The 12,949-nt window shown below is 41.3% G+C and overlaps 1 protein-coding gene across 1 annotated transcript in view; it reads left to right on the forward strand.

Moving 5' to 3' along the window:
* Positions 1 to 12,949, forward strand: part of ADAMTS12 (ADAM metallopeptidase with thrombospondin type 1 motif 12) — a 202,623-nt gene that overhangs the window by 123,870 nt on the left and 65,804 nt on the right. Inside the window, exons 9-12 of the mRNA XM_032213898.1 lie at positions 2,981 to 3,125; positions 7,579 to 7,671; positions 10,625 to 10,770; positions 12,382 to 12,551. Coding sequence (XP_032069789.1) covers positions 2,981 to 3,125; positions 7,579 to 7,671; positions 10,625 to 10,770; positions 12,382 to 12,551 — 554 coding nt within the window. The remainder of the gene's footprint in view (positions 1 to 2,980; positions 3,126 to 7,578; positions 7,672 to 10,624; positions 10,771 to 12,381; positions 12,552 to 12,949) is intronic.

The following is a 12,949-nucleotide window of genomic DNA, read 5'->3' on the forward strand; positions in this document are numbered from 1 at the left end:
GTAATGGAGTGAGCTCCCGTTACTTGTCCCAGCTTTCACCAACCTAGCAGTTTGAAAGCATGTAAAAAATGCAAGTAGAAAAATAGGAACCACCTTTGATGGGAAAGTAAAAGGGTTCTGTTTAGTTGTGCCGGCCACATGACCCACAGAGACGTCTTCAGATAGTGCTGACTCTTCAGCTTTGAAACGGAGATGAGCACTGCCCCCTAGAGTCAGGAACAACTAGCACATATGTGCAAGGGGAATCTTTACTTTTACTAACTGAATAATCACTATTCAATGATTATTGATGGAAAACTACTATAATTGTAATTGGAATGCTCCCTTTGTTGATTAATCCTACCTGTCTTATTTTGGATAAAAACCTAACCCAGCTGTACTCTCTGCTATAGAATAGACTATTTCATGATAGGATATTTCATGTGCAAAATTAATTTCCCCTGCAATATCCCATTTTAATTTCAAAATAGTCTTGCTAGGTGAAGCCACCTAAATGGCAAACGCCATGCTTTTCTTAGGTATATGACATCCAAGATCACATTAGTGGACTTCTAACTTCATAAATTCTTCCTATCTTCCCACTGTAGTTCCTAAATCATCTGCCAAACATCTTGGGTGATGCACTGGAAGACATTCTGAGAATTCTTATAGGGCTGCAGCAGGAATAGGGAAACACAGTCCGTGCCATTTTCACTGATGCAATTTAACACTCTGTTAGATTAGATCCTGGAACAATGAAGGTCTATCTTGCTTATTGACAAGTGATGAACTATAAATCTTATTGTAGTTATTGAAGAGCCGAGGTGGCGCAGTGGTTAGAGTGCAGTACTGCAGGCTACTTCAGCTGACTGCTAGCTGCAGTTTGGCAGTTCAAATCTCACTGGCTCAAGTTTGACTCAGCCTTCCATCCTTCCGAGGTGGGTGAAATGAGGACCCAGATTGTTGAGGGAAATAGGCTGACTCTGTAAATCAGAGAGGGCTGTAAAAGCACTGGGAAGCGGTATATAAGTCTTAGTGCTATAGCTATTGCTATCAATAACTCCACATAGCAGGCAGTGAAATAACAACACAATTATTAGGACTTTTCCCTCTTCATCCTTTTTAGATGATTTTCCCCACTCTGAAAATGTATTAGCTTGTGGAGACTTTTATTACATTTAATATTTTACTTAACTGTCCACACCCAATAGGTGGACATTTGTGCTATTGTTACCTGACTGCTTATATGGCAAGGGCAAGAGCTGGCCAATCATGGTTAAACTCAAAATAGCTAAGTAGAGTTAAACAGTCTTCATATATGGAAGGTGTTCTGACCCCCCTCGTCCCACACCAACACACACTCCGAGCCAAAGATAAGTTACGGCATTTAACTAACAGACAGACAGGTCCTTGGCATCAAACCGGCACAGACAAGCTTGGGCAGCAGTCCAGCACAGATAAGGCTTGGCAGCAATCCAGTCTGCCAAGCTCACAGTAATGTTCTCCAACATTCGTTCCTGCATTGACTTCTGCAAGAGAGGCATGTGCACAAGTAGTCTTTTTATAGTCTGGAGAGGAGCCTAATGACCACCAGCTGAGTGCAATTACCTCCTGTAACTGAGTATCTGTTCCTGACGCCTAGTAGCTCTTTGGTGCCATGCATCCAGGAACAACTCACTGCTGGCATGCAGCTCACTCTCCCTTGTCTCCTCCCCACTGGTCCAAGGCTCAGGTGCCTCCTGGTGGCCAACCAGCCTTTCTGTGCCCTGTTCGGAGTTGGAACCCTGTCCAGGGTCCTCCACATCCTCTAGAGTTGACTCATAGGGCCCCTCGCTGTCAGAGTCTGGTGGCAGCTCCAATGGCTCCTACTGGGCCACAACAGGAAGCGATGTTCGTCTGAGGGCTATAGGCAAGGCTAGGTAATTTAAAAAACATTCTAAAAAAAGAGCAAAGGAAAAATATTTCCATCCTGTTATCAGGAAAACATGTGGATGTGTCCATAGGTCACCAGAAGTCAAGATTAATTTACAAGAGCCTGATTTTAATTGACATTGAATTTTGCTGATGTGCACTTGGGACAATAGGGAGGCCACAAAAGAGGGCTTGGAGTTTCATCTACTGCTTTAAACAAAATATTCCAAGATCAACATTTCTTCACATGACTTGCCTCTTAAATCAAATCATCATACTCTGAATCATGTCATTAGCTTATTAGAAAGTGAACTGATCAAAACAGGATGCTCTGATGAAGCTGTTGCCTGACCAGCACTGAACAGAACAGTCTCTTCACCTCCTACATGTTGTTGCATAGAATATTTTTTTGCAGTAAGGGATTACAAGAGCCATCATGGACAGTCTGGCTTGGAAGGATTCCTCCATCATCAATATCTCCATTTTATTATTTTTATTGTAAGTACAGAGCCACCTTTTTCCTCGCAGGTGCCACTGGATCACCATTCAATCAACTACTTCCTACTTCTAGTAGGTGTGCAACTTGTAACACAAGACATTTACAAGGAACCAAATCAGTGGTTGACATAGAAGTTAGGGAGTGGTTGGTATTTCTGTCCTTCCTTGAAAGATGACAGTATTTTACTATAGGTGCCCCCAGAGGTGGGTTCCTACCAGTTTGGCTGAACCAGTAGTGGTTTGGCGGCCTGGGTTGCTGGAACCGGCAGTGACCCAGGCCTGCCACGCCCCTGAACCGGTTCTCCTACAGGGCTGCCATCTTGATTTTTGGTTCTGCGCATGCGCAGAACAATTGTAATTGCACACATTTAATTTTTTTTCTTTTTTTAATGTTTTGCGCATGCACAGACCTAGTTTTGTGCAAATGTGCACATGTGCAGAGCAAAGCAAGTACTTGCGCGCAAAATTTTTGCGCACATCAAACCGGCAGTAATGCTGGGAGCAACCCACCCCTGGTTGCCCCATAATAATACTGAACGCTCCCTTCTGCCCTCATAATTTGTGAAGAATTAATCCTAGATGTCCATTGCAGCCACGGATGGGGCTTTTGCCTGGATGATGTTCCCAAGAAGGAAGATCTAAAGCCACCATTCATTGCACCTGGAGTCATTTATGATGTTCATCACCAGTGTCAGTTACAGTATGGACCCAATGCAACGTTCTGCGATCAAGTGGACGTAAGTTCATGTATCCAATATTGATGCGGCTTGTCGTTTAAAACAAAACAGGAATGATCATATTTTATTCTTACGTTATAGATTTGGCAAATCTCTATACCTATACCTCTCACCTGCGTGACTCTGGTTTGCAATAAAACCATACAATCATATAAAAATTGTGTAATTAAAAACAAAGTTAAATACAGAATTAAAACAAAATTTAAAATGGAGCAGTTGAAAAGTTAAAAGGCAGAGGGAGTGCTTTCAAAACAACCAGACCAACCATGCTTAGCGCTAAAGAATATGAGCCAGCAGTGTTCAGCAGCAGCCAAAAAAGCCAACACAGTTCTAGGCTGCATGAACAGAGGGTTAGAATCAAGATCATGTGAAGTGTTAATACCTCTGTATAATGCCTTGGTAAGGCCACACTTGGAATACTGCATCCAGTTTTGATCACCATGAGTCACAAGCCGTTGTAACTTTGAATGGTCACTAAATGAACTCTTGTAAGTCAAGGACTACCTGTGCTTCTACCTTTTCACGTGTTCGATTATATACGTCCAGGTGGAGTTTGATTTAGTTCAAATCTCAACTATTTAACCATCATGTAAAATGAGTGTATTGGAAAATATTTCAAAATCTTTTCTCACCAATCTTTTCGGATAATTTAAAAAAAACTAGAAAAAGGCATATGAGGAAAAAATGAAAAGAGGACATTTGTTTTCTGCCTAGAGTTTTTCGGTGCATTTAGCTCCAAATGTGATTCTGAGCCTTGAGCTGACAGCCAGCTGATGGGGGATTTTCCCATTAACCCTACTGACTTGAAATGTTAGCCTCAAGTCATGGAAAGCATTCCCTTGATGTCACAGACTGCAGTACAAAACTGGCTGTGACAATTACATTATCTGTTTCTTTGTGCCTTTTAGCTACTGCCTTATTTCCTCACACACTCCAGCTGTACGGAATAGCTCTGCTGGTAATATAATAGCAATAAAATAAAATTACATGTTAAAGCTTCCATTAAGTGATATGACATTCCAAAATCCTACTATTAAATAATAAGAAAAATATACTATCTTTACGTACCAATGTCAGCCCTTCCAAGACTAGGTCACCAGAGTTATAAATGAGAGGAAAAAAATGTTAATATTACTTTATTAAAAGGTTATTGTGACATAATCTTCAAAGTCTGAATGTTCTTCCTCCCTGCATTTATCTTTATCTTCATGAGATCCAGAGAAGGTCATATCTGAGACACTTACTCAAATTATACTTTTGTCCCAGATTCAGATTTCTTTTATCTAACTGTTCTCTTGGTTGCAGCTCTTCCTCTGGTCCATAACATTACTCCTATTGCCCTTTACAACTGTAAACACACGCCCACATGCATATCTCCACACAAGGGGATGACTATGGCTCTTGAGTTTGTCCCCAAAGGCCTTCTATAAGAGTCAAAGGGAGGAGAATAGTAACCATTCTTGTCTCAGGAGTGGGTCTGTCCCCAAGAATGCCCAACGTTGGGCTCTCTCCCACCACATTTGCTGGTGGTGGGAGCCATTAGTTAGTGCTATATGGCCATCTGGATTGGATGGGCAGAGGCTATTTGGAAAAGATGGTCTCTTAGAAATCCGGGTCTTGAGTCATATAGGTCTTTGAAGATAGCAGCTAGGCTACGACAAAATTGAATTGTACTTGCAATACACTAGTCTCCAGGTCAGGTCCAACAGCAGTGATGTAATAAGGTAGTACCAAGATTGAGGGTAAGTAGGTGGGTCACTGCCAATTAAATATGAGCCAATAGTGTGTGGTGGCAGCCAAAAAAGCCAATGCAGTCCTAAATTGCATTAACAGAGGGATACAATCAAGATCAAATGAGGTACTAATACCACTCTATAAAGCCTTAGTAAGACCACACCTAGAATACTGCATCCAATTTTGGTCACCACATTATAAAAAAGATGTTGAGACTCTAGAAAAAGTGTAGAGAAGAGCAACCAGGATGATTAGGGGACTGGAGACTAAAACATATGAAGAATGGCTACAGGAACTGGGCATGGCTAGTCCAGTGAAGAGAAGGACCAGGGGAGACATCATAGCAGTGTTCCAATATTTGAGGGGCTTCCACAGAGAAGAAGGGTTCAAGCTATTTTCCAAAGCACCTGAAGGCCAGACAAGGAATAATGGATGGAAACTGAACAAGGAGAGATTCAACCTAGAAATAAGGAGAAATTTTCTGACAGTGAGAACAATCAACCAATGGAGCAGCTTGCCTTCAGAAGTTGCGGGAACCTCATCACTGGAGGTTTTCAAGAAGATATTGGAATACCATTTGTCAGAAATGGTGTAGGGTGTCCTGCTTGGACAGGAGGCACTAGATGACCTACAAGGCCCCTTCCTACTCTGTTAATCTGCAAGTCTGTTTCTCAGCCTCAGCAACATTAAAATGTGAAGACTTCAACTGCCAGAATTCACAGGCGAACATTGCTGTAGCCTAAATGGGAAATGACAAGGGTGACTCACTCAGGAAAACTTGTTTGCCATTTGTAATCATTTGCTTCCTACAAGAGATTTTCTGTGCTGTTCTGCAATAATAGAAAAGCATCAAACCAAAATTAAAACCCAGTGGAAGACATATTTATTAATGTTATTATTAGGTGTGATTTATTCACACAGTTCTAAAATCTGAAACTACTTTAGAATATACAGGAAATAGTTATTTTGTGTGAAAGATGCTTAATAAATCAGCATAGCAGATTAGTGAAGGCAGAAAGCAATTTCCTCAACTTGGCAAAATATTAGAACTAAATAAACAACAAAGTAACAACAACTGTGCAATGAGCAAAGAATTCTTAACATTTGTGTGCACAGTGGAAAACAAAACATTTTGATAGTAGAAATTACTGACATAGGATCAGCAATTTCTATTTCAAGATGTTTTGTTTATATGTATGTAATATAACATTTATTAGAAAGTGATTGATAGCAATTGAAATAGGCTAGTATCAATTCTTTTCTATTTCATCTTATTTCAGTAGAGATGAGGTCTGTCATACTGTATTATTATACCACAATTAGCTGAGGTCTAGACAGTATACTAAAAAGTAGAGACATCACCCTGCTAACTAAAGTGTGTATAGTCAAGGCTATGGTTTTCTCAGTTGCAATGTATGGCTGTGAAAGTTGGACCATAAGAAAGGCTGAGTGCCAAAGAATGGAGGCCTTTGGACTATGGTGCTGGAGAAAACTCCTGCAAGCCATTTGGACTGCAAGGCGATAAACCTGTCAGTCCTGGAGGAGATCAACCCTGACTGCTCTTTAGAAGGCCAGATCCTGAAGGTGAAACTCAAATACTTTGGCCACCTAATGAGAAGGAGGGACTCACAGGAGAAGAGCCTAATGCTGGGAAAGATTGAGGGCAAAAGAAGAAGAGGACGACAGAGAATGAGGTGGCTGGATGGAGTTACCGAACAGTCGGCGTGAGCTTAAATGGACTCCAGAGGATGGTAGAGGACAGGAAGGCCTGGAGGAATGTTGTCCATGGGATCGCGATGGGTCAGACACGACTTCACAACTAACAACAACAAAAAGGGAGGAATCTAGTATCTTGATGACTATGTTGAAGAAAAGATAAAAATTCCGTGCCTGCTGTTTTTGACTAGCCTACTTTGAGAGAGGACAAACCATCACATTTCTCTTACAGGTCAGGGCCTGGAATTAGGAGTGGAGGGTGTAGGTGAGACAAGGATTTCCTTCACTAAGGAAACAAGCACAGCATTTCAAAACAAGCAAACAAAATTCTAGCTTAAATTTGTTTTAGCTACAATACTTGTTGTTATTGTTGGAACGTGTCGTTCCAGATTCCTTTCAAACTGATGTAAAATCTTCAGGCAGGAATGCCACCTATTTTCCATTCTGCTTAGCCTAGATTCAGTGATTTAATGGGATGAGAAATATTTGCTCCCCCCCCCTCCCCGATCCATTAGTGAGATGTAAATACCTTCCTGGACCTTTCTAGATTCCCCAGAGTTCAAGAGACTGTGTTTGCTGCTCAACAAGGAATGAATATAGGATTGGAACAAAATGCAATGTTTTTCTCCTGGGAGTTTATTCTGTTACTCATTTAATAGATCGGCCAAATGACTAAGGTTAAGAAATGATTGTATCCTGTGCAACTCCTGGGTGAACCAAGATCTCTTCAAAAAAGTCAAAATGGTGACTACGATTGCACAATCAAAGCCCTTTTTAATGTTTATTGCACATGTGGCAATAAAGGGGCAGGGCTTGGAGTATACAATCACACCTGTCATTGTGACTTTTTTGACCCAGTTAACAAGGGAAGAACACTTGGTGCCATCCTGCTTCACTGTTCTTTGTTCCTATATTTATCAAATGTATTTCTCAGTATTCTAACGTTCCATAAAGTGTTTATTGAAGTGTGTTATTATTACATTTCAAATTATTGTTCTTTCAGAATATTTGCCAGACCTTGTGGTGCTTTGTGAAGGGTTCTTGCCGTTCCAAACTGGATGCCGCAGCAGATGGGACAAGATGTGGGGAGAATAAGGTGATGAGGGAGTCAAGCTCTACTCCAAAGCACCTGAGGGCAGGACAAGAAGCAATGGGTGGAAACTAACCAAGGAGAGAAGCAACCTAGAACTAAGGAGAAATTTCCTGACAGTCAGAACAATTAATCAGTGTAACAACTTAGCTCCAGAAGTTGTGAATGCTCCAACACATTATTTCCTATCTGCAGTGTGTCCAAGGGAAATAAAACAAAACTGCATTCAGTTTTGGTCGCCACGATGTAGAAAAGATGTGGGGACTCTAGAAAGAGTGCAGAGAAGAGCAACAAAGATGATTAGGGAACTGGAGACTAAAACATATGAAAAACGGTTGCAGGAACTGGGTATGTCTAGTTTAATAGAAAGAAGGACTAGGGGAGACATGATAGGAGTCTTCCAATATCTCAGGGGTTGCCACAAAGAAGAGGGAGTCAAACTATTTTCAAGGCACTTGAGGGTAGAACAAGAAGTAATGGATGGAAACTAATCAAGGAGAGAAGCAACTTAGAACTAGGAGAAATTTCCTGGCAGAACAATTAATCAGTGGAACAACTTGCCTCCAGAAGTTGTGAATGCTCCAACACTGGATGTTTTTAAGAAGATGTTGGATAGCCATTTGTCTGAAGTGGTGTAGGGTTTCCTGCCTATGCAGAGGGTTAGACTAGAAGACCTCCAAGGTCTCTTCCAACTCTATTCTATGATAAGATGGAGAAGACAAAAATGGAAAAGGTAACTGGATCCCTGTCTGGTTTTATTAGTGCTGCGAGAATTCAAACCTCTTACGCAACATTTTCTTTTCCTGCCTCTAAACTTTGCTTTTGCTCAGCATTTCTCCCAACAATATTTCTCTTGTGAGTTCAATCTGAAATCTTGATCCCCATCTGAGTATTGTCATTTTCTTCACCGGTGAAGCAAAACCTTTTGCTCTCTTTTCAAATCGATGCCAGATCCTCTTGTCCTGTAGGAATATAAATTGCTTACTGTTTCAGTGTGTTTTTGATATGGCTTGGTAGCAGTGACAGCTCAATGAAAAAGTTTGCAGAATCTCGCTTCCATTCCGGGCATTTATTTGTGTCAAATGCAGAAAGATTTCTGCCGTATAAATGTTTTGTTCTCCCACGTACTGAGTGTTCTTTTGTTTGCCTTTTCTAATTTTTTCCCTAGTTCGTCCTTTTATTGCAATAACTGATTCTCCCCTATCTCTGGAAGATCCAAGTGTGTTTTATGCCTGAGCAGATGAATTTTAATACTTTGTGTCTATGGAACTGTTCACATAAAATATTAAATAGGTCTTCCACAGGAACTTTGATTTGTTCAGAGTCAACAGATGCTGAAATATCTTTATGCCAAGCGATGCCTTCATTTTATAATGAGTGAAGTTATTTATTCAAGATGTCTTTCAGATGCATTCAAATTTTCAAGCAGCCACAGCCAGGGTAATTCTATCACATCAGAAGAACAGCAAGTTAGGAGAGACTCATGTGCACATATGCAGTTTGGCGGGTTACATTTGAGAACATTTTCTTTTTAAAATTAAATCAATTCATCTTGTACTGAAGAATAGAATTACACGAACTTTTAACAGTTGCAAAAAGCTTGAGTACTCTTTGGGAACAGGGCTGAACTTTTCAGAGGACATTTTGGAAGGAAGGAAAGAAGGAAGGAAGGAATTGACTTACCCGAGGGAGGTGAGGTGAGGGAGGGAGGGAGGGAGGAAGGAAGGAAGGGAGGAAGGGAGGAAAGAAGGAAGGAAGGAATTTGACTTAGGAAGGATTTTGACTTACCCAGGGGAGGGGAGGAGAGGGAGGAATGAAGGAATTTGACTTAGCCAAGGTAGGTGGAGATGAGGTGAGGTAGGAAAGAAGGAAGGAAAGGGAGGGAGAGAGGGAGGAAGGAAGCAAGGAAAGAATTTGACTTACTCAAGGAAGGTGAGGTAGGGAGGGAGAAGGAAGGAAGCAATTTGATTTACCTAAGGGAGGGAAGGTGAGGGAGGGAGGAAGAAATTTGACAGCCAAGGGGGGTGAAGTGAGGGGAGGGAGGAATTTGATTTACCCAAGGGAAGTGAGGTGAGATAGGAAGGAGGGGAGGGGAGGAAGGGAGGAGTTTGTTTTACCGAAGGGAAGTGGGGTGAGATAGGAAGGAAGGAAGGAAGGAATTTGACTTACCCAAGGGAGGTGAAGTGAGGGGAGGGGAGGGAGGAAGGGAGGAATTTGATTTATCCAAGGGAGGTGAAGTGAGATAGAAAGGAAGGAAGGAAGGAAGGAATTTGACTTACCCAAGGGAGGTGAGGTGAGGTAGGGAGGAAGGAATTTGACTTAAGAAGGAAGGAAGGAATTTGAATTACCCAAGGGAGGGGAGGGAGGGAAGAAGGAAAGGCTCCTGCTAACTGTGAGTTGCAACTGTCTATGAAGATTCTCAGTCATCCCGGTCAAGGTTGTCCCAAAGGTGTTTTTTTTTCAAGAGGCAACTGGGCCAGAAAGTCTGGTTGCCCCTTGAAAAAAGCACTTTGGATGAGTTACAACTAAACAAATTGTTGAATAATGTAACTTCTCCAAAATTTTCTGGCCACAAAAGGCATGTCCTAACCACTCTATATACTTTATCCAATGGATTATGCGAAGTCTGTAACTGGATCTCCCTTTTTTTTCCAAATCCCTAACTTTGACTGCGTCCCTCTCCATCATCCAATCTGCTATGAGCTAGAGGGAGGAAACCAATAGGCACAAGAAAGGTTCCATAATCCTTTCCCCATCTGTTTAGGCAGCAATTCCTCTGGATCAGCATGGCACACCTCACACCTCTTCAGTTGCATGTAAATTGTTGGGATCAAGCTCAGCTTTCAATGAAAAATGTATTCTCTTATGCCACTTACCAAAGAGCTGCTGTGGTAGACATGTATTTTCATGCCAAACTTTTTCCCTCCTGACCAATTGCATTTGCTGCTTTATTATTCAGTGGTGCTTCTCAGGTGAATGCATAACGGTGGGCAAGAGTCCTGAAGCAATTAATGGCGCATGGGGATCCTGGTCACCCTGGTCCCACTGTACTCGGACATGTGGAGCTGGCATACAGGCAGCTGAAAGAGACTGCAATAACCCAGAGTAAGAACATTGAAGGTTTCAATCTCCTTATAACTTAACAGTCTGGGCCCGAGTACTTAAAGAATGGCTGCATTGAAGGGTGGCATTTCCTGTCCTTGCAGTGGTCTCTATAGAGCAGGGCTGTCAAACTCGTGGGCTGTGGGCCAGATGCATCATGTGCTGGCCACACCTGGTTTAGCAAAAGGGGGGGGGAGTCCCGCTATGTCATATGACGCCACCGTGGTGGCGTGAGTTTGACACCCCTTCTATACAGATTCTTTTCCAAGGTTTCATACAGTAACTCTAGCCTTTTGCACGAGTTAGTTAGTTTTTTTCTCAGCATGGAGGGGAAAAAAGGGGAGAAAGTAGAAATATAGAGGGAGAAGAAATAGAAGGGCTGGTCATTTGGGACTTTGACCAATCTACCACTGCATGTAGCTTCTAACACCTTACTTCCAATGGAATGGAAACAGCCCATATCATGGTTAAAAGTGCCAGATCTGGGAGATTCTGAGTTTTAGTCCTGCAAGAAGCATTATGCCAATGGGATGACTTTGGGCCAGTCACTCTCTCTCAGCTCCAGGAAAAGGCAATGACAAAAGGACTTATACAAGCAGTTGCCAGGAGAGACTCAAAGGCACTAAAATATCTATCTATCTATCTATCTATCTATCTATCTATCTATCTATCTATCTATCTATCTATCTATCTCTATATCTATCTATCTATCTATCTATATCTATCTATCTATCTATCTATCTATCTATCTGGAAGGGAAAGAAAAAGAAAGAAAGAAAGAAAGGAGAGAGAGAGAGATGATAGAATAGAATATAGTATTCAATAGAAAGAGGTCTGCTTATCTTGATTAGATTTTTCTGAAAAGCCTTCATTGTCTAATTAAAGATAATAGAACAGTTGGTGTGAAGAGATACAAGACAGTTTGCCAATTTTGATAAGCTCTCAAAGGATTTATACATTCTGTCAGCCATGGAATCCAATTGGGTGAATTTCAACTGGTCGTTGTCTATCAGCCCAGGATATTGCTGAAAAAAATTAGAGAGGAAATACCTAGGAAAAAAGGCGAAATACAATTCTAAGAAACAAACAGAAACTGAAAATTTCTTGGAAGTAATTTGCTGCTGTGAAAAGAGAGCATCAGTGTGGTACAGTAGTTGGATTCTGTTAATTTTTATTATATTTGTATTTATTCATTCATATATTTGTATTTATTCATTTGTACATACTCATTGGTATTTATTCCCACCTTTATTATTTTTACAAATAACTGAAGGTGGCAATCATATCCAACACACCTTCCTCCTCCTACCCTGTGAGGAGAATTGGGCTGAGAGAGAGTGACTGGCCCAAGGTCATGTCAGATTAGCCCAAGAAGTGAGAGTTTTTGAAGATATTTTCAAATGTGTATAAATACCAGCAGCTCTTATGGCAGTTTTAGGGACTAGCGTGTTTAACTTCCTATTCAATGTAATTTCTTTTCTGAATTTACCTCACAATGTTGCTGTGAGGATAAAATGAGAGGCAAGAGTTCTGTATACATTTGCCTCTTGAGAAAGAAAGGATTGGGGGGAAAAGGTTGATTTCTTTCTTTAAAAGTGACTTCTTCGTTTTTAGGCCACAGTTTGGAGGGAAGTATTGCACTGGGGAGAGAAAGCACTATCGTATGTGCAATGTTAAAGGGTGCCAAAAGTCAACACCAAATTTTCGTCAAATGCAGTGCAGTGAGTTTGATACAGTTGCCTACAAAAATGAATTCTACCAATGGATTCCAGTTTATAATACAGGTAAGGGAAGGGAATACAGGTAAGGGAAGGGAAAATAATCTGCTAAGAATCTGGATAATAATCTGGTTACCAATCTAGATTTCGTTTAGAGGAGTGCTTTCTTGTCCATACAGGCACAGTTTGTGAAAATACCACAAAAATATTGGCACTAAAGAATGGTTAGCGATGTGGTGGCTAAGACACTGAGCTGGTCGATCATAAAGATTGGCAGTTTGGCGGTTCGAATCTCTAGCGCCGCATAATGGAGTGAGCTCCCATTAGTTGTCCCAGCTTCTGCCAACCTAGCAGTTTGAAAGCACGTAAAAATGCAAGTAGAAAAATAGGGACCACCTTTGGTGGGAAGGTAACAGCATTCCGTGCACCTTCAGCATTTAGTCATGGCGGCCACATGACCACGG

This window comes from Thamnophis elegans, chromosome 3, assembly GCF_009769535.1.
Source record: "Thamnophis elegans isolate rThaEle1 chromosome 3, rThaEle1.pri, whole genome shotgun sequence".
Lineage (NCBI taxonomy): Eukaryota > Metazoa > Chordata > Lepidosauria > Squamata > Colubridae > Thamnophis > Thamnophis elegans.